Raw genomic sequence first — 27,433 nt, forward strand, 5'->3', positions numbered from 1 at the left:
GAATTGTTGCAGGCTCTTACTAACGCATTGATTGCCGTAATTAGGTAATGCAACGTTAATGCTCTCTGCGAATGGGTACATGAGACTTCACTGTGCATTATGCTGGGACCCTCTGGGCTTTAAAAAAAAATCCATTTCCTCTTGGATTTGCCACAGGAGTGGGGATGCCTTTCTGGGGAGCTTAAAAGTCAAGAATGTGGAATGGGGATTTTATACAAAACTGGTGAGCATTTATATGGAATGTAATGTCTAAATGTACAGACTGAAGTCTTAACAGTCCCTGTAAATGCCTAAGCCCACTGAATCCCTTTACTTTTTTATTTAAAAGCGGCTACCCCATATTACTCATTCTACCAAGACGCATGCTTTAGTTCTTAAGCCCTTTGCAGGCCTTGGGAAGATGGACATTCACTGTGCCCAAAGAAATATTTCACTACAGTCTCTCTCCAGCTCTAAGCTCCACCCACTTTTCTTTGTTAGACTGATGAGCCATGAGTCAGAGCTCTCGTCCCCTTCCCTTCAGGAAAGTGCCTTCCAAAGCCCAACAGGACAAGTTTTTCCTTTTCCTGTTTTTTTTTTTTTTTTTTTTTTTTACAAACCCAGATACATTAACAACAAAATAAAATTTCTGTTCAGGAGTAAAAGGAAGATGGTTTCATCATAGGCACTGTTCTAGCCACCTCTTTAGTCCTGAGTACTACCAGCTGGTCAAAGCCAAGCCTGGGAACTCCTGGAGAGAAATAAAAAAGAAGAAAGAGGAGAATCTGAAGGGAAAGGGAGGAGGTAGAAAGGACAAAAAAGACAAAAGACAGCAAAAAGATAAAGGGATATGTGGTATGGGTCAGTGGAGGGCCACCAAGAATGGCCTTTTCAAAAAGGCATCAGTCAGTGGTACTCACATCATTTTTTCCTGCCCCTGTGTTATAATTGGATACTGACAGAATGCTTTATGACTAGAGTCTAATTCCAACTTTTTCTGCCCTCTGGTAGTTGTTGTCGTTCTTATATCAGTCTGGGTTTTGGGGGCTTGTGCTGAATATTTAAATATAGTCCTAAGGCACTACCTAGGTATGTCTGGATTAGGTTCATTTGGTCTGGACAGAAAGACTTCTCATATATGCAGTTAACAGAGTTGATGGTAATAGGCTGTTTTGATCCTGTGAGTCACGACTATATGCTTAAAATGTTATTTCTTAGACAAGAGAAAAATATTTATAGATATATACTGAACCCATCTCCCCCCCAACAAAACAAAACAAAAAATAATCCTACTAAATATAGTACTTGAGAGAGAATTCAAGAGTTATGCTCAGGTTTTATGTTAGGTTTTGGGGAAGAGCTTAATGTTTTCCTACTAATTTTCTGAAATAAACTTAAATTAATAAGGCATAACAATGAGCTAATCTTTAATTATCATATATGAAAAAAATTAACAGGTAATGTAGAGCAAAATTTAAAGAAACATAAATAGGGAAAACGGAATCTTTTCTTATTAACCCTCAGTTGTTATTAATAATGGCAATTTAATCTAACTCCGGCTGTCCCTTATGCCCAAACAGATTGAATTCTCTGCACGCAAAGTCCTTGGCTTGTTTTTGACTTCTCTGTGGTTCTGCTAAGTTTTGAACCCCTTAGGTTTTTCTTTAAGCTTATTTCTGACTTTCAGTACTTGAAAGAAGCTATGATATCACTGGTATGGGGTTTTCCCTTCACTAATGCAGATCACAGTCCCCCTCCAAGCCTTAGTATTTGGATGCTGAGGCCAAAAAATTCATCACCCGGTGGCCAGCCTTCTGGTGATGAGCTTCTCCCAAGTTAGCTAGTCTGGTCCTTGGATGAGAGATCCACGATCTGTTGCCAAGCCTGTTCTCCAAGCCTTTCCAGCTCAGTAAGATGTGCCAGAGCTCATGCTATGCTGGCATATCCTCCATAGAGCCCGGGGATATCTCTATACCATAAAGTAGCAACAGAGGACTTTATTGGAGATATCTGTGCCTGCTTTCAGGCAAGGCCTTTGGTTGCCTTCACCATGCTGATGGAGGGGAGGATTGCAGCTCAGCACATACCAAATTTCCCAACAGAATTTTTCTAAGCAGGAAAAGATTTTTCCTTAGCAAGCCTGGTCATTCACACTAATCTTCCCTCTTCCCTCGGAATCTGACCTTAAAGTTATTGATTAGGTATTTTCCTTAGAAGCTCTAAATTTTACTGCCTCTGCTTTTCATACATTGCTTTCAGTTACAAAGGTTTAACTTCAAAAAAAATCCCTAGCTTATAAAAGTCAAATTTAAGAAATAACATTTGAATAGCAGTGTGGCACAGTAGAAAGAGCACTAGTTCCAGAGTCAGAAGACTTGAGTTCAAATCCAACCTCACACCTAGGGGGGTATTTCTTCACCTCCTAACACCTCAAATTCCTTACTTTGAAGTAATGTGAAATGTAACATGGGGGGGGGGTGTGAACTAGATGACCTCTGACGACCCTTCCAGCTGTAGTTCTATGATCTTATGATGAATCAACAAGTTCCAAAAGCGAGGTACAAAATGGTTTCCCAGCACTCATTCCTAAGAATCTTTGAGAGCCCACGGGATTATCCCATGTCAAAGACAGAACTGGAAAAGGTTTGAGGAGTCTCCTCTTTGTTTCACAGGAGCTGTAGAGTCAAGTGTACATAATAAAAGGAACACACACATGTTTCTGTCGAGCTTCACATTTATGCTGCCTTCATCACAACCGCCTTGTGGGACTATGGAATGGAAATATTACCTCTGTTTTACAGATGAGGAAACTGAGACTCAAGGAGCTTAAATTACTTGCCCATGGTCATATCAGTGTCAGTGTGAATTGGAGGTTGGATGAGTGCTCAGAGATGTTACAGAGGGACTTCATATCCAACTTCACTAGCCAGGCCAACTTTGAGATTCTGTTATTCTGGATATGGACTAAGAGATAAATGGGAAGAATTAAGAATTGCCATGGCTTTTTTAGAGAAGCCTTTTTTTTAACCTATGCCTGGGGAAACAATTTAGGTGAGAAAAGCAGCCCCCATGAAGGCTCTCCAAACCAAACTACAGCCCCAGCATATCCTGGATGCCTCTGGGGGTTACAGAATGCAGGTCAGAGCCCTCCCTCAGTGTTCTGTCTTAAAGGAGTGTGGCTACTGCCCCTGCTCACCAAAATGAAGAGTAGAATAGCTGCTATATGTGTCTACCTCCCTCTTTCCTCCACAACAGCATGTCCACTGGCCAATTTTCTGTTTCATCCCTTAATAAAAATCAAATTCGGGGTGGGTAGGTGGCGCAATGAATAGAGCACCAGCCCTGGAGTCAGGAGGACCTGAGTTCAAATTTGGCCTCAGACACTTAACACTAAACTAGCTGTGTGACCTTGGGCAAGTCACTTAACCCCAGTTGCCCTGCCTTTCCCCCTCCAAAAGCAACCCCCTCGCAAAATAGTAAAAAAAAAAAATGAAACTCCTCTCTAGTTTTTGGTAGACATTTACATTCCTTAGTTTCTTCTCATGGAGCCATCTAAAATAGATCGGTATACTGCAGAAAATTTAGGTATTAAATATATAAAAATATAATTTAGGTATTATATATTAAATATATAAATTAAATATAAATAAAATTAATATTAATAAAATATTAAATTTTAGGTATTAAATATTACCTATATATTTAGGTAATAAATAAATTAAATATCCTATATTAAATATAGGATAAATATATAATTATCCACTGGATAATTTTTAGATTAAAAAAGTCACAATCCAAATAAATTGATTTTGCAATGGGTTCTGAAAATATCAGATCATTGGGTTAGTTTGTATAGCTGTTAAGTAGTTTAAGAGAATTAACATTGCCTCAAAACTTCATTAACTCTTTGGAGACACTAGGGAATTTGAAAGAGTGCCCAAAAGGCCAGTTGACTAAATCGTATTCTAGTGACCAGAAGGAGTTAATGTAGCTTTTGGAATTGCCAATCACACTCCCGAGACAAAGCTGACATGCTGAAAGAATTTGCTTTATTTGTATTTTAACTTTTCCTTGGATTTTTTTTTTTCTGACATTCTTGGAAATCTGACATCTCCCCATCCACTCTTCATCCTTTTGCTCTCCAAAAAGTGGATAGAATTAATTATCTTATGATTATATTGGGGGAGGGAGGAAGAAAAATAGTAAATGAATAGATGTTTTAATAAAAGTGTAAGCTTGAGTGCTCAGATTCATGTTTGAAATTTGAAGCAGGCATTTTATCCAATAGCATACACATTTTTCACTGATATCCTTGGGAATATGTATTATAATAGAAAACAAATTAAAAATTTAAAGCAAAAATATTAAACAATCAAACAAAGTGGCAATGGAAATCAACCTTAGCATTTTCCCAAGACTGCAAAATAGCTATATGCTGATAAATCTCTTGCAAATCATTCTTAATTTGCTAACACATTTTGCTCAATAAAAAGAAAGCAAAAAGGAAAAGGAAAATGAGTCCCCTTAAATTTAACAGTATTCTTTTTTTTTCTATAAAATAGACTAACACTTCAACAGTTTTTATATGCCTTTCCCTGAAGAAACACTTTTCAAATGTGGTTTCCATGCTCGATATTATTGCGCTACATGTCAGATACCCATCAAAGGAAAAATTACCCTCTTCTCTCTGAACTGAGGAGTATTAGTCAAGATGCTATGCTTTCCTGGCATTTGTGCTTTCCCTAATACCAGAAGGGGAGAGCTCAGAGTGAATTAGGCTCACTTAAGGAGAACAAAATATCTCTGCAGATGTCAGGGTACTTAGTGTGACTTGGGATCATTAGAAATGAAGTCACTTTCTCCACCTTCAGGCCCCAATTGGGTATAAATAGTACTGAATTTTCTAACATTAAATGGGAAATACTGCATTCTGAAAAAGGATTTGGCTTAGTTTTAACCCAAAATCTGATAATATTGCTTGTTGTACCAAGTCTCTACTCAGGTCTTTAGGTGAGGTAAGTTTTGCAGCCAGAGATACTGAACTGACATCAGAGGGAATTTGAGTTTGCCATGGATGCATGATGGTCCATGGTAAAGAAATGATTCCGAAGCTCATTCTCTGTTGCTCAGATAAAAGAAGGGGATGATATAGCACCCAAATGAGAAACCAGAGACCCATATACACCCTTACACATAGGTAAAAGAGAGGAACTCATTCATTTGCTCTGCAAATCTGAATATAGCTCATGGAAAAATCACCCAGACACCTTCACAAATCTAGAGCTCCCAAACTGGGAAGGCACAAGATAGAGCCTCTGCTCTTACCTTAGGGGAAAGCATGGGCAAATCAGATAGAATTCTCTTCCTTCACAGCTTTCTTTTTTTTTTCAAAGCAGGTCAAAAAAGAAGCCCCAGATATGTTCCAGTGGTTTTTATTTTATGTGTGTAAGCATGCAGGGAACTGTGAAATGGCGTTTATTATTAAATAATTTATTCTATTGCCCAATTCAATACATTGGATTTGCTTTTGTGTGCATTCGGCTGTTAAGGGCCTGGAATAGTCTCTGAGGTTTCATTCTAGGTATGAACTTAAAAAAATAATGTATTTTTGGCAGGTGAGATCTTTTCAGTCTTTCTGAAATTACTTTAAGCTTAGGAATTATAATGTGAGGCAATTGTTTGTAAACGGCATAAGGAGCAGCATGGAACGAGTCCCTAATACTGACTGAAGGGAATAACTAGGCTTATCACAGTATCAGCACACAGGGGGATGCCATTAGCCAGCTGGACATCCCTTCTACTGCCCAGCAAGTAGGAGACAAGGTCAGAGGCCAGCTGGCTGTTTACTCAATCAGTAAATAAGTAATTATTCAGCTCATGAAACATATTACTCTAAATCCTACCTGTGATTCACAAAGCTGCATTACAAACCACTTGATACCTAATATGGCCCCTTTACCAGACCATACAACAGCAGTTAAGGTGCTTCCAGGGGCCATCGGCCACTTCCCCGATGAATCACGAGAGGCACACGGTAATTACCATAACATGGAAAGAAATAGCTGCCAAGAAGAAAACTTCATCTCCCGTTTTTGAAATGAATGCCTTTGAGCTCCAGATGCCATCTGTCCCCAGCAGAGATGTGAAGTTTCAATAAATGGGTGACTGGCCTTCCTCACTCTTGTCTGGCCTGAACTACCAGCTTGGTGGGGAGAGGGGTCAAGTTTCCAAAACTCTCCTATGGTTACTGCTTGTTGATTTGTTGACAGTAAAAAAAAAATCTTAAATTTATGTCTCTTTCCTTTCGGAGGGAAATTCCACCAGTCAGAAATCATGTATTTTCTTTTGATAGAAGAATCCCATATTTCCTTTTCAACATTTGCATAAAAATGGGAAAATGTGAGGTTACACACAGAATCTTAGATTAACATAATACTGACTGAAGTATATATCAGTCAGGACCGTAAAGGGAGAGATGTGTGTATCTCTTTCTAGAAGACCTATCTAGTAATCGATCTCTATGGATAGATATACACATATGTACATATATGTATATAAATGTATTTCTTAGTCATCTTATACTATATATAACTTTGTCTTTCCCTACACACAGACACTCTCTCTCTGATCCATTAACAGTGTTCTCCTAGCAGTTTCATGAACATTTCACTTCATCTCTCAGCTCTGGGCTCACTTTGGTGGCTGTCCTCCATGCTTAAAATGCTGACCCTCCTCTTCTCCACCTCCTGGCTTCCCTGGATTCTTTCATGTCCTAACTAAAATCCCTCCTTCTACAGGAAGCCTTTCCCAATCCCTCTTAACTCAAGCTCCTTCCCTCCCAATTATTTTCTATTTGTCTCCTGTATCCCCTGTTTGTACATTTTTGTTTGCTTGTCTCCCCCTTTCTCCGTACCCCCAGGACTTGGGCGGCATCCACTCATGGGGCCGATCCCACGACTGATCACTGTGGAAGCTTTGATTGGCTCCCTTTTCTGTGTGGGTTGGTTTGCCCTTCCTTGAGCAGCCTGGTGATCTCTCACTCCTAGGGGCTTATCACATTAGCGCCTGACTTAGTGTGGGCACATAACGGGCCTCAGTCCTTCGTCCCAGAACTCCTGGGCTTAAGGCTTTCCTGGGCCTCACTGTGCCCAGTAGCAGGGATTACAGGCAGGGGCAAACACTCCTGGTTTTTTTGTTTCAACTGACTACCACAAAGCCTTGACTATCTCCAAGAGCAAGTCAGCATTGTCTTGGTGGTCACTGGACACAATATATACTCTCTCAGGGAAGTTTCCTCCCCAAATTCAGCTGCTTCCTCCCCCTAATCCAGAACATTGGTTCATTTGACAGATGCTGATGACGGGTGTGCCACATATAGGGATACATCACGCTGCAGCCGATGCCAAGAGGAAATAAGGCACAGTTCTTGTCTTCATGAAGCCTACAGTCCAGTTTCCTTAGATCTTCAGAAGAATCTGTCTAGAGCTGAAAGATCTTAAAAGCCAACTGCTCACTTACAAATGTGGAAACTGAGATTGAGGAAAGTTAAATGACTTGGCAAAAGTTGCAAGGGGAGCCATAGCGACGCCTTCTATCACGGTGGGCCAACTGTGTAGAGGGATGTGTGCATATGTTTCTTTGTCCTCCCAAATCCTGCCCCTCTTGGTGGCCATGTGCAGTGCAGAGGCTGCCAGTGTAGTTCAGCTTAAACCATGAGCTGTGGTTCAGAGAGAAGAGGGCTGGCCTTGTAATCAGAAAATCTAGATGTGAACCTCAGGTTACTTACATGCAATCCTGGACATACCATGCCCCTTCCCTGGCCTTTAGTTTCTTCACTAGTCAGATGGTAATATTGATATTTGTACCACCTTCCTCACAAGGTTGTCCTGGGGAAACTGCTTTGTAAACCAAAAAGCATTTCATAAATGCAAATTCCTATCAGCAGCTTTAAGCTTTATAAACAAGATGTGATTGGTAACATTTATTATAGTGCTTTAAGATTTGCAGAACACTTTGCAAAGATGATCTCATTTTACCCTCACTACAGTCCTGGGAGGTAGGTACTATTATCCTCTCCATTTTGCAGATGAGGACACTGAGGCAGAGGTGAAATGACTTGTCCAGGGTCACATAGCTAGTTAGTGTCTAAGATGGATTTGAACCCAGGTCTTCCTGACTGCAGTTCCAGCACTCTATCCACTGTGCCATCTAGCCTTCCTCAGTGATTAGCTATTACTAAATGTTTATGTTTCAAAGGCAGCTAAGATGTTTAGGTTATTTCCCTTTTAAGATGTCTTGAATAGAGACTATGTCATGTATATGTTACATAGAACACCAGGAAAATTTCTTGATTCTAATTTTTTCTCTACCTTTTTCTCTGGAAAAGACAATACTTTTCTTGACAATCCTCACTGTCTACTCACCAGATATCCTAGGAAACTGCACATACAGAAAAAAAGTGTTTGGCTTCTGAATTTTAACCTGTGTACAGAGACTCCACTCTCTTCTCTGGGCTGGGTGTGCAGATTCATACCAAATAGATCCCTCTCTCCCATCACTCCCCTTCAGCCAGTCTATGTTCTAACCACACTGGACCACTCTTGGTCTCTCATTCACTACCTGCCCTTTCCCTCCTTCCTGAATTTGTTCCCACCGAGCCTCCTTCTCAGAATGGATGTCTGACCCTTGAGTCTCTCTTTTGGCTAATCTTTCCCTGTTAGTCTCTTTTTCCTTCAAGGATTTCACTTCTGATACTGACTCCTACATTAAAAAATTCCCTCAACCACCATTCCCTTCCACAATCCGTTTGTATTATAGTTCTTCATTCCCTCCATTAGATTATAAACTCATTGAAAGCAGGACCTGAGTTAACTTTATTTCTATTCCCGGGACAAAGTAGGCACTTAATTTCTTTGTTGAATTTAGCTGAACAGAAAAGAACCCTTATTCCCAAGTCCACAGTTCACTAAGACTGGCTCCAATATCCTGGGCTGACCCAGACAATCATATCTCTTTTTAAATCACTGTGGTCCTACCCAGAGTTTACTGTGTGAGAATTTCTGAATATGCAGCATGCATTTCTTGTCCTAAGGGAAAAATACCATGAAATGATGTGAGTAGATAAGCATTCTTTCCATGGGTAAGGATAATTGTGCATCTAATGCACTCCTGGTTTTGTTTTCTAGAAAACCTGTCTTCTTGTCAAACCCCTTCTAATTCCCTCCTCAACCTCCCTGAGTCTCCAAATAGCCTTGGCAGGTATGCAGAAGACATGCGGGGACGCACAAATGTGAAATGAAATATTACTGATGTGCACTAATATTCTGGTAGTGTGCCCTCTGTAAGAAAAACAACAACTGTCAGCCTACAGAAGAGTACAGAAACACCTGAAATCTGGTGGGGATTTCGATCCACCTGCTGCTGCTGCCTCTATCAGGGGAGTAGTTCCTCCTGTTCGATTTGTGTTTTAGGATCTAATATGCAGCCCAGAGGCCCCTGTGGTCACGTCTCTGATGAGTAGATGTATGGGCTGTAGGGGAGATGCAGGTGCGCAGAGTTCCTCCAACTTCAATCTCCATCAAAAGTACACTGACATGAACGTGCCGTTATCTCCGAGCCCAGATGCTGGCTTTGGAGTCGTGGCCTGACATTCACTTCATCCTCTCTTTATTATGTGCACTGACTTTTGAATGCCTTTCTAAAGGTCTCGACCCTTTAAAGTACCAGTGACACTTGGGTGTCCTATAGTCCAAAGGCAGGAATGGACGTAAAAGAGAAAAAGAACATCTGTTACCCTGACTTGACAGTTTTGAACACTTCAGGTCAAATCTTATACATATCCTGTTTGTTTCTTTTCTCCATAATTCTCATCATCTCAAGTTTTTATAATATACATATGTTTAGAACTGTAAATTTGCATGTGTGTAAGAAGGTGCCAGGTTCTACTGTAGATTTCTTCTTAGAGCATCTTGCTTTAAAATAGTTCTTCAGACCTTTATTTGTGGATTAAACCAATATTTTTTCCAGTGTGTCCAATGATCTATACAGATGTATGAGTTCTTTTTTTTTTTAATAATTGAAGTGGCCTATGGGGTAAGGCATTTGAGTCACGATTTTTGGAATGGTAATTAATCATTATCATAAAGTGAAATTTAGTAAATACAGTTAATTTGACATTTACTGGGTCTGTACTAGTAAAAGAGTGATGGTCATGAACTTTCATTAATTTTTTTCCTTTTAAATCTATTGGATTTGTTTATTCATAAGAGTCGTTCATTTTCATTTTACTAGTTTGCTATTTTGCTAATTTTTGCACATGCCTGAGGTGCAGTGGGGTTGGATATTAAATAACCGAGTTTTAGTTTTGATTTCCACTTATGGGTTTGGGTAAGTCACTTAACTTCTAGTCCTCAGTTTCCTCATTTGTAAAAACAGAGATGATAACACTGACTGTGTCCCTCCCTCCCAGAGAAGTACTTTGCAAATGATCATTTGCTATAGCCCTTTAAGCTATTTACAGGGTTTTGATAGGTTGTGGTTTTGAATTCTTACTCTGTTGCTCACTATCTGTATTAAACTGAGGATTTTGGTTTCCTCACCTGTGAAGTGAAATGATTGCTAACATCCCTCCTTGCTCTCACTCTGATTTTATTTTATTATTGCTCTCCTTCAAAGAGATATATTTAATTAATGCATCACTCTTAAAACTAACTGATCTACATGTCTTAATATCCACCAGCATACTGCCCTTCAAATACTTAAAATTCCATTGCAGTTGGGGAGCAGACCATTTAATCTGTTGAAAAGTGCTGGTTCAGTACTAATCTGATTCAGTAAGCATTTATTAAGCTCCTGCTATGTGTCAGATTCTGGCATATAAAGGAGATATGAAAGCAAAAAACCAAAACACATGTCTGCCATCAAAGGGCTTCCATTTTGTAAGGTATTATTACCCTGTTAAAGATACATCTGGACGATGCCCAGAGAGAAGGACTTGGCCCTTCAGTTGTATTAGCAATTTATCTCGGCATTTCTGCCCTGCTTTAAACCAACATCTCATCCATGCCACCATCATTCCCTGAATATCTAGTAATCAGAGCACTCTCCTATCCAGGTTCATTTCACTGGAACACATTTTTCTATACTATTTTTTTTTTTTTTGCCTCTTTGGCATTAGAACCTGCTATGACTTTGAAAAACTGTGCAAAGGAAGTGCCTTCCATTAACTTCCAATTTATTCCCCACCTATTGCGATTCTAAAATGAAGAAAGGGAATGTTAAGAACAGAATTTTAATGTCATTCTGCTGAAAAAGATTTATCCCTTTTAGGAAATCTTGCTGCGGGGTCACATTAATTTTATTAAAACGGGAACTTGCTCCAAAAGGAGAAGCAATTCAAGTTACGAGGTTGATTCTACTTTACAGATTCTAGAAAATGTGATATGCGACCGAAAGGTTTCTATATTAAAACACATTACCGCCAGCTTCCATCACAGCTTCAGACCCATGTTCCCATGGAAAATATTTTTGTCTCAGCTTATAATATGAAGTCAGAGTTAGGAATTTTTACGTTTAATTCAAAGGCTGTTCTATCTCTGCCAATATTCTACCTGCGTGCATTTAATTCTCCAGTGTGACCCCTGCAAAGTTATTCAAATAAGCAATCAGTCCACTTGATTTTATATGCATATTCATTGCAAAGCTCTGGGGTCTTAAAACGGACCACAGTTAATTTCACTGAGAGTTCTCACTGACTTAGGGGAATTTACTGTTTAAACAGCTCCATTGGATGTGCTACTGGCTACTCATTTCTTCAGGTCCTCAGCATAACTTCCTAGCTACAGCAGTCACACACAGATACTTTCTTGGTTGCATAACAAATGCCTGTTGAATTGAATTTAAAAGTAATTCCTTGGTGTCTTAGAATCCCTAGGCTCTTTTGAAACTCATTTCTAGCAAGAGGTCTTTTCTGATACTACCAAAATTACCTTGTAATTACTTTGTATATATCTATGAGTGTGTAAGGAGTGTAATCTCCTTGAGGACATGGACTGTTTAATTTTTGTCTTTGTATCTTCAAGCACAGTGCTTTGGCATACACGTAGGAAGGTATGATTAAAAGTTTGTTAATTGACTGATTCCCTGTTTGCTCCTGGTAGTGAATGTTCTATTTCCCTCGAACATGCACTCTGCCATATACATGTGTGTATTGTCTGGAACTGTGATTTTATTTAGATGAGGAACTCCCAGGGAGAAAACTCCCTTTACCAACGTTTGGCAACTGTTTTGAAATTCATAGTCTTAAAGAGTTGTCTGTCCTTATAGATAAGTCATTTGTCCATTGATAATAAATAATTGAAGATAAAAGGCTTTTACATGATTAAAAGCACATAGAGGTGACTGATTGATCAGAATTCTTTGAAGATGTTTTTTACAGTTCCTTTACTGTGACAGCTGCAAACAGTGGATGCCAGTATTGCTATGTTTTAATCAAATGCACAAATGAAAATGTGTGTTGTGTCCATGCCCAAAGCAAGGTTTATCCATTATGTGTTTTTGGAGGGGTTGGTTATGCCATGTGTTTCGTCTGAAGACTGTGATATGAAACAAAACCTCAACACCTTAAACTTTAAAAACGGTATCATGGACTTCATGGTATTTTGTACAACAAAGAAGAATCTTAATTTTTGTACTTACTCAAAAAAGGTAGTCCAACCAGTCTCATCACTTTTGGTAGCCAGAAGACCACTGTTGCCATGGTAAGTAAATAAAACTAACTCCAGTCCTTGGGCAGTCATGCTTTTCAAACAACCGTTGGTTCCTATGGTCAACCATATGACTTGGTTATCAGGGGACACCACCCTCACTGGCATCCGGTTGGGATCCCGTCTGATTCTGAGAGTATTGCCATTGCTATCTGTCACTGCGGTGATATCGTTATCATTACTGTAGCTAAAATTGTACAAGTAATCACCAGTGACGAGGCTCATGGTGTACTGGTGAGTGCCATTGATGTCAAAAATATAAAGTTCTTGATCAGTCGGAGAGGCCACTTCATAAAAATTCATGGAATTCAGTAAAGGTTTGTTCTTTGACACAGCCCGGATCCGAATGTTTCCAAGGTCTGCGATGTACAGTGTGCCATCTGGAGACGCGGCCAAGGAGGAAGGAGCATTGAGTTTGGCGTCCTTGGCATAGCCGTCTCCACTCTGATAGCAGTCACAGTTGGCATCATTTTTACAGTCACATTCGGAGGGGATTCCAGCAACTAATGAGATTTCTCCATCTGTTGTGACCTGTCTTATTCGGTTAATCTTCTTTTCATCTGTTTCTGTGATGTACAGGACCCCACTATAGGACACGGCTATGGCTGTGGCCGATTCCAGGGTTGTCTGAACTGCATGTTTCCCTACAGAGTATTCCACTCCAGGGACCTGACAGTGCATTGGCCGCCCAGCAGCAATGCGGACCTGACGGTTTTCAGTGATCTGTAAAACTACGTTATTATCCAGGACATAAATGGAGTTATCCATAGGGTTAATAGCCAAATCAGTGGGCCATTCCAGACGCACCTTAATAAAAAAAAGGAAATTGTTTGGTTAGCCTGTTACTTCACTGCTGTTAATTTACTGGCATTAAATGAAATTAGACCGTTCAGTGAAATTAACCTCCATTTGATGAACTCCTTTAAAATTGCTTTTTCAACAGCCACAGTAAAATAAGCTTAAAGGTCTCATGTGAAGACAGATGGAGGAAATAACATTTTACTTAAAAATACACCTCATAGAAAGATGTATTAGAGCTATACACAAACAGCAAATTAGCCTATATGTAGTGAGTCAGTGGATAATGGTGGGATATGAGCGCATATATTCTGGGTTTGCATCCTGATAGCAGTTAATAAGCACTCAATCCCAGTACTTTCGAGGTTATGAATACATTAGTGTTCTATTGTGTTTTCAATCAGAGCAACAGTAGAGCTCCCAATTCTAAGTAAAAGTCCAGTGGGACTAATTCTAGTGGGTTTTCCATACTACTTGAAAACCTAAGTCATTCACCATAACAGATTAAGAAACTTAAACAGTTTGGTTTATTTTTAAGAATATCTTCAGGCTGCTACTCTACTAGAATTTTATTACAAATGTTCTATCATTTCTTAATAATGTTATAGTTCTGTGCTATGCTGAATTTATCATGAGTGTGACTGTGAAAGGGGAAAGTTTTTTTTTTAAGTCATCTCCTAAGGACATTTCACTACAATCTCTTGGAAGAACTTTGTCCTGGAGACTGCTACATGTGACAAAGACAACTGACATGAGCTGTCAGATGCTATTTATCTAGTAAAACAAACTATGTGCAAGACAAAACATTACCATTTAGTTGAATTTTTAAATTACCTGGCTGATGTGCATGCTGGTATCGCATGTTAAAGGCCTGGCTGAAGTTAGGTCATTAGAGCCCAGGAGAGTTGATATTATTCCATTTTGGTCTACTTTTCTGATCATGGTTCCATCAACAAAGTAGATTAATCCATTCTTGTCAATGGCCATCCCTGTGTCCAAAAAAAAAAAGGTAAAATGTTATGGAATTAAAAAAAATTACTTTTGATCACATAATAATCACAGAGTGATTTTTCAGTATCAAATTGGTAATGAATCATACAAAGTTGGCAGGTATGTTTGTGGAATTCAAATATATTTAGAAGAGTTCAGTAGTATTATTTCTATCACAAATAATGTAGACTGTACTAAAGAGAGAGATATAAATATCTGAGAAATCTCCAGCAAGCTGTAAATTAGCAGCTCAGGGCTTATCTCTTTTGTGATTTCAGCAGGGTTAAGGAACCCTTGGTGAGGAAATGCCCTCTTCCTATGCATATCTGTCAAATGTTCTATAATTTCTAATTTACAGCAATGTTCCTCAATCTTGCTCTGTATCATAGGCTCCTTTGTCAATCTGGGCCATAGCCTGTGGTTTGCTTCTTGAAATAAGGTTGTTAAATGCATAAAACAAGTTGCATAGAATCACAGAGGAAAACAGTTATATTGGAATGCAGCTATCTCTACAAGTGGAACCCTCTTCCCCAACTAAACACCAAGTTAAGAACCTCTGAACTAGAAGGCTGCCTAGAACACTAGGAAAATGATTTGACCAGGGTCACTTATCTAGTATGTTATTTGTCAGGGGTTGGGATTTGAACCCACATCTTGATTCTGAGATCAGTTCTGTATCTTCAACAACTAAAGATTATCAGTAAGTTCTGGGTACAAAATGGTGACATCGAATTTTTTTCACGAATCTAGAAATTGTAGAAATGGGTTAAATTCTGCTACAGTGAACTTTTTTTGTACCATATGCGTTCTAACAGAAATAGAGTCAAGCTTGAGCTAGTGCTTCGTTGACCTTTTGACGATAAGATCTACTACCATGAATAATTCACTACAACAAACACTTTTACCCCCCAGTCCTTGTCCACACAATAGTCACTTGCTATAATGAAATACTGTATTAAATGGCAAAGAGCAAATCATGTCTAGTATGATTGATAGAAAGTTTATCCTGCAGGCTGTTAGTCCCTGTCACCTCCAGAAATCCCACATGCCAAACATTTTCCTCATGATACACAAAGAAAAAGTTGAACAGTTCATAACTGGGTGAGTGCTAATAGGGCTGCTTTGGGGAGATTTTTAAAGTAGAACCAGAATTCTTCAGTTACAAAGATGACTTCAACACAATGAAGAATTTGGACACCTCCCTCCTTTGAAATTCCCTTTAACAGAATTTGTCCTGAATAACAGAGCATTTGCTTTATTCTTTGGATAGCTGAAAAAAAAAATGGCATGAAAGCAAAGAGACCAAGAACCCAATATTTACTGTAAAATCAACTTAAAATCAGTTTCACGCTAAATGGCTTTTAAAAACACTAGATTTGGAAACTGCCTCCTCTCAACATAGCTTTGGGCAAAAGGTCAGACTCAGCATTTAAGACAATCAGGCAGTAACTGGATTTCCTTCCCTTTTCTTCGATATATATATATAAAAAGTCCCCTACCAGAAGGCTGTCCCTACCTTTGGGACTCATGAGTGTGGCCTCCACGGCCTTGCCTCCATCACCGCATCTTGCTTCATCAAATGGAAGGCACTGCTCTCCTGTCCCAGCCACCACTTCAGCATTTTTAGTGAGGTCTTTTGCACCAGTGAGGGACTTGGGGCGATAAATTCTGCGGGTGTTTGTGTCGGAAACATACAAATCTCCTGTAACTGGATCCGTTGCAAGGTAGTATCTGTGGGCTGGGTTGCTGCTGCAAAAGGGGATCACATATTTAAACATCATTAAGTGAGTCATTCTGAAAACAGAGAATAATTTCTAAAAAAATTAGATTCTAGAAGGTTGGCTAGAAACTAGCAAGCATGGGAAAGAGTAGCCTGTCTCAAAAGAATCTAGAAACTCTTGTGGGTCTCCTTTTAGTCGATGCCCTAAGTGGGCAAAGCTGGTTGATTTCTCTAGTCTTCTATTTCCTTATCCATAAAATGAGGGGGGTTGGACTGAACTATCTGTAAGGTTCCTTTCAACTCAAAATCCTATCATTCCGTGATCCATTTAACAGTTCAGTAACATGCATCTTTTTTGTAATCACCTTCCTCCCCTTTTTTTAATGATACGTAAGACAAAGACTTTGCAGCTGAGCCCAGAATGATTCTGATGCCCTGTAGCTGTACTGCCAGGGTCCTATACCTTTATAAGCTCTCTCTAGTAAGGCAAAGCAGGTCGCTACTGTTAGGAGTGCCTCGTCATGGGGAATTACCCTCTTCTCTCCTATGACAGGAGAAACAATGTAGCATCACGCCCTGCTTGGCTGCTATATCACAATCCAGAAACAGAAGCTGCTGCAGTTACAATTTTTGACCTGATTTATAGTGTTAACAGCCGAAATAAGGTCACTGAAGAGCAGGCGGCAATCTCTGCTGGCCGCCTAATGCCCACAGCCTGAATGCCGTATCAGGCAGTTTCATTCCTCATGTTTGCAAATTGAACTCTAAAGTCGATCTGAGAATCTCAGTGAGATACAAACATCTGTTCACATAATGTAGTTCCTCACGTTTTGTAAATATAAAACAGTGCTAATGTAACACGTTGGATGTATTGCTACTTGCAAAGACTAACATGAACAAGTTATAAACAGATAATGACACATGGCTGGGATAGTATCTCTTTAGAGAAATTCTCGTTACAAATACAAAATACCCCATATTTCAGATTTCTGTTTGATGAAAGAGGTAAGATCCCATTAAAAAAAGCAACTGTATCCATCATATACTAATTCATGTTTTACTGAATTTGTTTAATGGCACACAGGAAAATCACATGACGGTTGACATTTTATCCTATATTTATATTAACATCTAAAACATGTAACAGAAAATTAGCTGTATGATAATAGCTAGCATTTATATAGCACTTTAAGTCTTGCAAAATGCTTTACATGTATTATCTCATTTTACCCTAGCTATTTGATTTGGTGTAATTATTATCATGGTAAAATGGTTTTCTCATCATTTTTTTAAGGAGAAGGTAATACTTCCCATGATGTTGCTTCTGCTTAAAAGCAACAATGTCTATGATTTCCACTTATTTTAGCCCTAAAGCAGTAGGTAAGAGTTTATCCCTAGGCTTCTTCAGCTGGCGGTGGGCAGAGGGAAGGACAGGAGAAAATTCAAAATTACAGGGAGGTTCTACCAGGACTTTGGAGACCAGAGCTCTACAATTTAATAGAGTTGTGGAAAAAGTGGTTGCAGTACATTATAACATGTGCTAAACCAGTGGAGAGAGCTGGCTACCTTCTTGTGACTGCTACTCTCTTCTTTCCAACCTTGAAGATATTTATAATGCTGAGAAGACCAGGGCTGGGCAGTTCTGAATGCTTATGTGGTGACTATTACTAGATAGAGGGCTGGATGTGTTTGTGTGTTTGTGTGTTTGTGTGTGTGTGTGTGTGTGTGTGTGAGTGAGAGAGAGAGCGGGAGAGAGAGGGAGAGAGAGAGAGAGAGTGTGTGTGTGTGTGTGAAAGGGGTTGAAGGAAGGGATCCAAGAGAGACAGAGAAAGAGAGGAAGAAGGGGGGAGGAGGAAGGAGAAACTGCAAGTATTTGCTGATAAGTGGCAAGAACACTTGCTCTAGAACTGGGTTTAAATTCTGTCTCTTCCTCTTAATAGTTGTGTGACCTTGGGCAAATAATTTAACTTCTCTGAGCCTCAGTCTCTTTATCTATATGATGAGGGGGGTTGAATAATGCAGCCTCTGGATCTACAAGCCTATAACTATTCAAATGACTAGGTCCGATGACATGATGAACCAACCACCATGCTGTGTTTAGTGCTGTTACAGTGTTTTCCTATTCAGAAAAATTCAAATGCACCCAGACATTATGCTTGCAAACATGACAGTTTCTTCACCTATAATGAACCGAGAAGCTACCTCAATATATTACTACAATGTTTCAAAACAGTTTAACATAGATTTTTCTACAATCTGATATGAACCAAACTGGCCTTTTAGGGGCAGAGAATATGTGTAAGAACTAATTTTGAGGACGTGGTAACTACTGAATTAGTCTGTCTGGTTTTTCCCATCTCAGTTTGCAGGACTTGTGTATCTCTCCTGCTCTCTAGAGTTCCGACTGGTTTTGAATATATTGTATATCTGCCTGTCACTTATATTTAAATGTACTTATTTACGTTTCTTCCTTTTGTGTGGACTGCAGGTTTTTTCAGTGCAGAAACATATCTTCTACTTGATAGCTCTGTATGGAGGACATGCATATGGGGCAGGTGATGTGACAGGAAAAAGGACCAGCCTCCCATACTCATTAGCTGTGTGTTCATGGGAAGGACACTTAACCTGAGACTCAGTCCTCTCACCTGCAAAGATGGTAGTTATCGTACCCACTTCACAGGACTGCTGTGACAACAAACGAGAGGATGCTGTAAAGTGCTCTGTAAACCTTGAAGTACAATGCAGATAAGAAAAGGACTGGACCCATGGTTTCATTAGCATAGGGACCTCCTGGGTGAGGCTTCACCTCCTACTAATGCAGGCTGGCACCTTCAAATTCAACTGAGATCGATTTTTTTTTTTAAATGTTCTAATAGGGGAAGAGATCATGTGTCTACATTTGGCAAGGGGCTCTGGCAAGTGGCCATCCCAGTTCTGCTGTGATCCAGGCCTTTTTGCCCCAAATCATTAATACTGAGGTGCTACTGACATGATCAATGTAGGACTCTCTCCAGGTGATTCCACTGCCATCCACGGTTCTCATTAGTGTAAGGCTGAGTGGCCCATGCAGGCATCTAACTCGTGGACAGTGGCACTTGCCCATTAGCAGGCTTCTGAGGGTGCTGCTTAGTTTATCATGGTAGGGCCTTATAATAGGACCTGTATTCCTTTACATCACATCCTGGAAAGAATGTGACAGTCGATTGTACTATGACTCCTTTCACCATTCTTATGGCTTCCCTGTCTAAAAAAAAGAACTCCTGACCTACCACTGCCCTGTATAGATCATATTCACCTTACAGAATGGGGACTACACGAGGGCAGGAATCATCTTGTTTATTTTTGCTTTCTTATCTCTAGGGCCTTACATAGTGTCTGGCATTCACTAAGTGCTTAATAAATGTTTTTTTCATTCATTCATTCAGAGGTATCTTATTCTGATCCCCTGAAAGCAGGAATCGTATACAAAGCCTGCAAATTTTTCTCATAGGACGCACATGGTTTTGTAAGACTTCATTTGCAAGACTTCTTTTCAAATTAAAAGCCCAGGTTTTACATACACCTCTTCTATTCAGGAAAGTCAAATTTAGAGTATCATGTGGACAGATGGAGAAGTGGAATAAATAATATTATCAAAGAAATGTATGAACAACAACAAAATGGACTAGTCTCATGATAAAAGTGAGGAATAAAGATGAGTGGAGAAAGCCTTGTCCTACTCAGTACCTGTGTGACACTGGGCATGTCACTTCACCTCTCCGGCCCTGATTTCCTTATCTATAAAGTAAGGGGATTGACTAGATGGCCTTGGTCAGGGGTGGGGAACCTGTGGCCTTGAGGCCACGGGTGGCCCTCTAGGTCCTCAAATGCAGCCCTTTGACTGAATGCATGGAGGCCCCTCCAGCTCTGGATCGACATTCTCTGGTCTCTGTGCCTCTGGTAGTCAGCTTGTTTGTTAGTATATTCGTGATGTTAGGAGAAAGACAAGACAACCCTTGTCATGTTGGGTGATCCCTCTCTGGCTGTTCTTAAGCTGAGAGTCTGTGGATGGATTTGAGGGGGTCTTTTTAAGCTGGATGGGAAAATTACAGTTTTATTTAAATATAACTGGTTTACTTTTTAATTATATATATTTTATGTACTTAAAATTATTCTGAGAAGGGGCCTTTAGGCTTCTCTAGATTGCCAACAGAGTGGAACATGACATACAAAAAGTAAGAACCCCTGCTCGATAGTGAAACTGGAAGAAAATGGACAAGCATGATGCAGAAGGAGAGAGTGCAAGTGGACTGTGTCTGTGGAGGGGCTGCCCACATCAGTGGACTGATTGAGTGTTGACGGATTTGGACAGATGCTGAATGCTGTCCTCTGTCCACGACCAACCTCTCCAAATAAGCTCCCTCAGCCTTACACAAAGCAAAGCCTCAGCCTTATACAACGAAGTAACTTCTTCATCCCCAACCCTTCTCACGTGAAAACCAAGATAAGAATCACTGGCGTGCTAAAATGGCCTTTATATGTTGGGAATAAAAGAACAGTGAGGTTTTTTGGGGGATGGTTTCAAGAAGATTGTGACAATTTGAAACCAAAGAATTACACAAGAGGAGCCATAGAAAGAAGCCGAGATCACAGACTCAGAACTGGGAGAAGCTGGAGAGGACTCACACACAACCGCCTCATTTTAGAGATGAAGAAATTGAAGGTGAGAAATGACTTTCCAGGGTCATGTCTGAGGAAGAATCTGATTCTGGATCACAGGTCATAGAGCTAGATGTAAGGGGCCTTACAAACCAACCTCCATTTTACCTGAAGACACTGAATCCCTGGGACATCATCAACCCCAAGCTGGGATTCGAATCCAGGTCCTCTACAGAGTCAGTGTTTTTTCCATTGTAGAAGCTCCTTCTGACTCTAAATCTGAAGTTCTATCCACTATACAACACTTCCTCCTCCATCCAAAAGATAAATGGCCAGAATAGGAGATGAACCCATCCAGAGGGAGTGAGGGATAGTCCTCCATACTCCAAATGTGCTGTACTGGTCTCCATGGAACATCAAAAAATCTGGAGCAGGAGTTCTTTAGGGTCTATGAAATTGTTTTCTAAAAAAATTTTTACTTATATTTTAATGTAATTCTTTTCCTTTGTAATTTGATATTTAAAAATTTTATGCATTAAAAAAGCCATTATTCTGAAAAAGGTTACAGTGGTTTCACCAGAAGGGTCCATGATGCACAAAAACACTTAAGAATCCCTGCTCTCAAGGTGGGATCCTAGTAAAGGATCTATGGGAAGACAAGAGTTGCACCAAATGTGTGTGATCTGTACCATTGTTGGAAGTGCCCATGTTGAAAAGAAAGGAAATGATGGGAAGTATAGTGACTGAAAATGGGTTGCAGCTGCTGGCTGGGGTGTAGGGGTTTACAAAATACATGTCTAACACAAGCCCATGGTTGCCTGCAGGAGCACAACCCTCTCATGTGATGATTCGCCACTTTAGAAAGGTTTACATAACATTGAAGTTCCGGCTAATAGCAAAGAAATACAGGTCAAGTGGAGATCCTTTGGGGCATGGTACTTCCATTCTTAACTCATTCCTGACTTGCTTAGACCACAGCAATTATCAAGCCATCCTTAGTGAAGTTGATATATTTGATATAGATTTGATATAGATAGGGTATGTAGAAAATGGCTAATTTGTTTTGTTTTAAAATTTCTTTAAAGAGGGGAAGGATGGTTCCAAAAAAAAAAAAAAAAAAGGACAACAGAAGAAATGGGAGTCTTGTTATCTTACTGATCCAACTGATCACCTTTTGTAATTTACTGGTCCTGTTACAAGGCACATTTTTAACTTTTTCTTATGTATTTGTCTATAAAAGCAAAGTCACTGAATTTCTAGCAACCAGATCACTTGGGTAAATTAGAGGATCTCGACTGTTGTGTTTTTTTTTAATATCAGTCTGAGTTGCATATTATTGACTAAATGGAAACAGCAAAGTAAGTTTATTAAATTTGGTGCAGAAACTACACCATCATATCTACACCAACTACACAGAGAGACCTATAAAGGTGTCTCTAAATAGGATATTGGGAGTGGGGTGTGTATTGGAAAGAGAGGGAGTCTTGCTTTTGGTTTGTGTAGGGTATCCCCTGAATCTTGGGATGAGGTTCTGGGAAAGATGTGGATCCGCCAAGCCCTCTAGACCTGATCCCATTTAGTGCTAAGAGATCCTGTACCTCTGAGAGTCTGAGCCTTCACTGAGTCTGTGTTCACTGAACATAGGGTAGCCCTATCAAATGGCATTTAATCCTACATTTATGTTGAGATTTTAGCCTTTCTTTCCCTCATCCTTTGGCAGGTTTCCCAATCTCATATTCCCTCATATGTATTACTCACAAAATCCTTTCTCCTCTTTCTCTCCCTACTCCAATTCCTATTTACCTTAATCTTAACCTCCACAGCATCTATTCATTTTGAGCACCCATTCCATTTTATTCTTTATTCTCTTGTTAACAAAATTTCTCAGGATATGCAGTTTCTGACCCACAGTTGTCTTCTCCATATACCTCCCACTGAGAACCTCAGTTTATAAGTCAGTGTCCTCTCAAACACTCTAACCTCAGTGTTCATCAGTCTTCTTCCACTCCACTTCAGTCAGATACATGTAGGGCAATACTTACTATCCCACTTACCATAGTGGCTTTCCTAAACTTTTTTTTAATCCCTTTTCTTCATCTCTGTCTTCCAGATGCCTCTGCCACAATCTCGACCTTCATCCCTGTCTGTCTCACAAGGAGAGGTGGCCCTTCTTGCCAAGACAAACCCTTCTAAATGCAGAAGTGATCTCATTCCATCCCACATTTTCCAGTAGACTGCCCCCTCTATCATCCCCACTCGATCCCAGGATCCTGATGAAGGAACCACGGGTAAAGACTAGAGGTTTGCAAAGAAGCAAATTTAGGCTTGACGTCAGAAAATTTTTTAAAGAACTTCCAATTCCCACTCATCTTCTCCAACATATTCCTTCCTTCATTACTGCCACTAACACACCTATCTTCATTTTCTCCCTATTGGCTGCTTCCCTGCAAACATGTCCATGTTCCATCCTTTCTGCTGACCTATTTATTCCTCTCCCTCCTTCTGTGGATCAATTCTTGGAAGGCCATTTATAATCTATGCCTCTACTTCCTTTCCTCTCTCTCTCTCCTTAACTCCTTACAGTCTGACTTTTGATCTCCTCATTTAACTGAAACTCCTTCTCCAAAGTTACAAAATAATCTTTGAATTGCCATATCTGATGTCTCTTCATCCTTCATGATATCTCTGCATCTTTTGACACTTCCAGGCACCCTCCTTCTCCTTGACACTCTCTTCCCTGTGGGGTTTCATGACATTTCTCTCTTCTGCTTCTCTTCCTACTTGTTTGAACACTTCTCAGTCTTCTTTGCAGATTCTCCATCCAGGTCACGACCTCTAATTGCGGAGGTTCCCCCAGGATTCTATCCTGGGTCCTCTTCTCTCGCTTAGCTTCGATGGACTCAATTATCATCTCTATTCTCAACTACTCTATTCTCAATTCTCTCTACTTTTCCAACTCTGATCTCTCTGCCAAGAACCTCCAGTCTGACATCTTCAGTTGCCAACTGACATCTCACATTGGACGTCCCACAGATATGTTAAACTTAACATATCCCAAACTGAACTCGTTATCTTTGACTCCATCTTTCCCCTCTTCCTAACTTTCCATGTTAGAGAGCGCCATGATCCTCTCAGTCACTTGGGCTTACAACATAGGGGTCATTCTCAATTCCTTGCTCTCTCTCCATATGCAATCTGTTGCCAAATCCAGTTGATTTGACTTTCATAACATTTCTCATACATACACCCCTCCCTCTTACACTGCCACCACCCTGGTATCCACTCTCTTCACCTCATGCCTGGGCAACCTGCTGGTTGGTCTCCTTCTAACATGTCTCTCTCCACTCCAGTCTGCTCTCCACTCAGCTATCCAAGTGATGTTCTTAAAGGAAGATCTGCCAATGTCATTTCTTACCCCAGCCCCTTCCTACCCTAATGAATAAAGCCCAGTGGATCCCTATCCTCTCCATAAGCAAACAGGAAACCCTTGGTATGGCATTCAGAGTCCTTCATCAATTGCCCCCCCCCCACCTTTACAGTCTTTGTACACACTGCTCACTTCCACAAATTCTTCATTCCAGACACCTCAGACTCCTTGCTGTTTCTCACACAAGACTTTCCCTCTCCCAGCTGTAGGCATTTTCATGGTCTGTCCCTCATGCCAAGAACGCTCTTCCTCCTCCTCTCTGCCTCCTGGCTTCCCTACCTTTCTGCAAGTCCCCCTTAAAATTTCACCTTCTCCGAGAAGCCCGTTCTAGTCCTCATTACTGCTAATGCCTTCCCTCTATGATCATGTTCACTTTATCCTGAATGTATCTTGTTTGTACAAAGATGTGTGCATGTTTTCTCCTCCAACAGACTGTGAATTTCTTGAAAGCAGGGACTATCTTTTGCCTTTCTTTGTAGCCCCAGGGCTTAACACAGTGTCTGGAACTTAAGAAATGTTTACGGACTGACTGACTGACCCTTGATCTGAACATCCTTCATAACCATTCTACCTCCCTGAGGCAGAGCACTGAAATTCCCATCTCCAGCTTATGGATTCAATCTCTCCTGATCAACCCCTCCTAAACCTAGTCTTTAATTTTACCATGTCCTCCACCCCTTCTTCTCCTATAAGTCCTTCATTCCTGTTTTGGTTCCATTTATTTCTGTTCATAGTCTCAGTAATATAGATGACCAGTTCAACCCTACATCCTAGGCCTGTCCACTATGTGTTTCCCAGAGCCTGGGCCCTCTTCTCTAACTAACTCATTCTATTGGTGGTCTATTAACACTTTTAAGCAGATGATCCCTAGATCAGTACATTCAGTATGTCCTGTAGGGATCTCAAATGCAACATCTCCAGAATGAAACTCTTCTCAATCCTTCACTAAACTCCCAACCACAACTCCTTGTTTCCTCGCTTTACTGTTCACCCAGGTTTACAATGTGTCAGGCTCAACATTTCATTCTCCCTCAATCCTCTGGTTCCTAACTCTTAATGATTTTGCCTTCAGAATTGTTCTTGCCTATGTCCTATTCTCTCCACTTACAAAGCCACCCCCCTAATTTAGGCACTCATCCCCTCTCACCTGGAGGGTTTATTGCAATAGCTTCTCAACTGGTCTCCCTACTTAAAGTATCTATGTTTGGCATTCAGTCTTCCTACCCAGCTTCCAGGTTAATGTTCCTAAAATATAGGTCAGACCACATCTCTCGTTTGCTGTGGCTCCCTTGTATCCTATGTTTGGCCTTTAGAGATCTTCACAATGGGTCTCCATTCTACCTTCCTAGGTTCTGCCCATTTCTCTTCCTCACACACTCAATATTCTAGCTGAACTGGTCTTCTCATTGTTCCTCACCATGCCACCTTCTGTTTCCGTGCCTTTTCAGCAAACGTTCACTCTGCTTGGCATGTACTGCCCCTTGTGTCTTGCCTCAAAGGAATCCCTACAGAAATCCCTACACAGTGCCCTCAGAGCTCAGCTCAAATACCCACCCTCCCCCAGTGAGCTGTGCTCTTCTCCTCACTTCCTAGACTTTACTTTGTATTTAGCAGATATACATATATGCATGTATGCACACACCCCCAGTAGATTTTAAATTCACTGAGGGCAAGCATCATTTACTTCCCCTTTGCTTAATGTTTATTGAATGAGTGAATTAGTAAAAACTAATGAAGTTTGTTGAATGGGTCAATGAGTACAAACCAGTGAACTACAGAAGGTGACAGGTTCACAGACACGTGCAGGCACACACACACACACACACACATAGACATGCTTGTGTTTGTATGGTTTGAAAAATCCTATCACAAATTATAAATGTTTCAAAATTTGGAATTAAATTGACCACATTTCATGTAAACCTTTATGGATTTCTTTTCCTTTCCATTATCCATTCAGAATTCTCCCATAACCTATATCTGAAGCATGAAAGGGAGGACAAAGGAATAGCTAAAGTCACCAGATCAGATCAATAGACGGAGGAGAGTGGATGAAGGGCAGGGCAGACAAGCTGAATGTTTCCTGTTTGTGAAGAAAGCTCAAGTAAATTACAAAGCAACGCTTTAAGTGAATTTTTCTACAGTTACCTAACATTGAAATCTCCTGCTTCATCATTTGTTCCTCTTACTCAGGTGAAAAAGATGATTTGACTTTCTTCCTTTTCATGGGACTAAGTTCTGTCAATTCTGCCTTCAAAGTATTTCTGACCCCAGTCCCTGGGTTCCAGTCCTGCCTCAGATATTTGCTAGCTGTGTGACCCTAGGCAAGTCACTTAACCTTCACCTCTATTTCTTTGGGTTTTTTTTGGAGGGGCGATTGGGGTTAAGTGACTTGCCCAAGGTCACACGGCTAGTTTTTGTGTTAAGTGTCTGAGGCTGGATTTGAACTCAGGTCCTCCTGACTCCAGGGCCCGTGCTGTATTCACTGTACCACCTAGCCACACCCACCTTTATTTTTTTATCTGAACAATCAAGGCATTGGACTTGATGGGCTCTATGTCCCTATGATCCTATGACTCCAAGATGAGTTACTGTTGGGCATTTCAGTGCCTTCATAATCAGCCTATTTCCCTGACTTCAGTTTCTCTCATCCCAGCCTCTCAATTTAATGAGGTTGGTCCTTGTTTACAGACACATCATCTTCAGTCTGTCTCACACTGGTTTGTAATCAGATGACCTGAGTTCAAATCAAGACTATGACACTTCCTGCCCACATGACCTTGCACATTATTTCACCCTCCTGGGTCTCCTTGGTGACTAAGATAGCCTCTAGGGACCCCTCTAGATCACAGGTTCTAAATCTGTGACCCTTTTATGTGGCATAGTAGAGACATCAATGGACTTGGGAGTCAGGAACACCCGAGTTCAATCTGGCCTCATACACATTACCTCTCTGACCCTGGGAAAGTCATTTAAACTCTCTTGTTCTCAAGTTTCCTCATCTGGAAAATGGGGATAATAGTAATGACAGCACCTACCTCCTAGGGTTGGTGTAAGGATCAAATGGGATTGTGTGTAAAGAACATTGCAGATCTTAAAGTGCATAAGTTTTAATAT

General features: G+C 40.3%; 1 protein-coding gene across 1 annotated transcript in view; it reads right to left on the reverse strand.

Annotated features, from left to right (window-relative positions):
• TENM3 (teneurin transmembrane protein 3) overlaps positions 1-27,433 on the reverse strand; it is a 3,497,142-nt gene that overhangs the window by 52,597 nt on the left and 3,417,112 nt on the right. The window contains exons 31-33 of the mRNA XM_069096576.1: positions 16,048-16,280; positions 14,376-14,530; positions 12,676-13,550 (exon numbers count right to left, since the gene is read on the reverse strand). Coding sequence (XP_068952677.1) covers positions 12,676-13,550; positions 14,376-14,530; positions 16,048-16,280 — 1,263 coding nt within the window. The remainder of the gene's footprint in view (positions 1-12,675; positions 13,551-14,375; positions 14,531-16,047; positions 16,281-27,433) is intronic.

Source organism: Petaurus breviceps, unplaced genomic scaffold (assembly GCF_028583685.1).
Source record: "Petaurus breviceps papuanus isolate PSGF00001 unplaced genomic scaffold, PetGlider_PUasm1.0 126, whole genome shotgun sequence".
NCBI classification, from domain to species: Eukaryota; Metazoa; Chordata; class Mammalia; order Diprotodontia; family Petauridae; genus Petaurus; species Petaurus breviceps.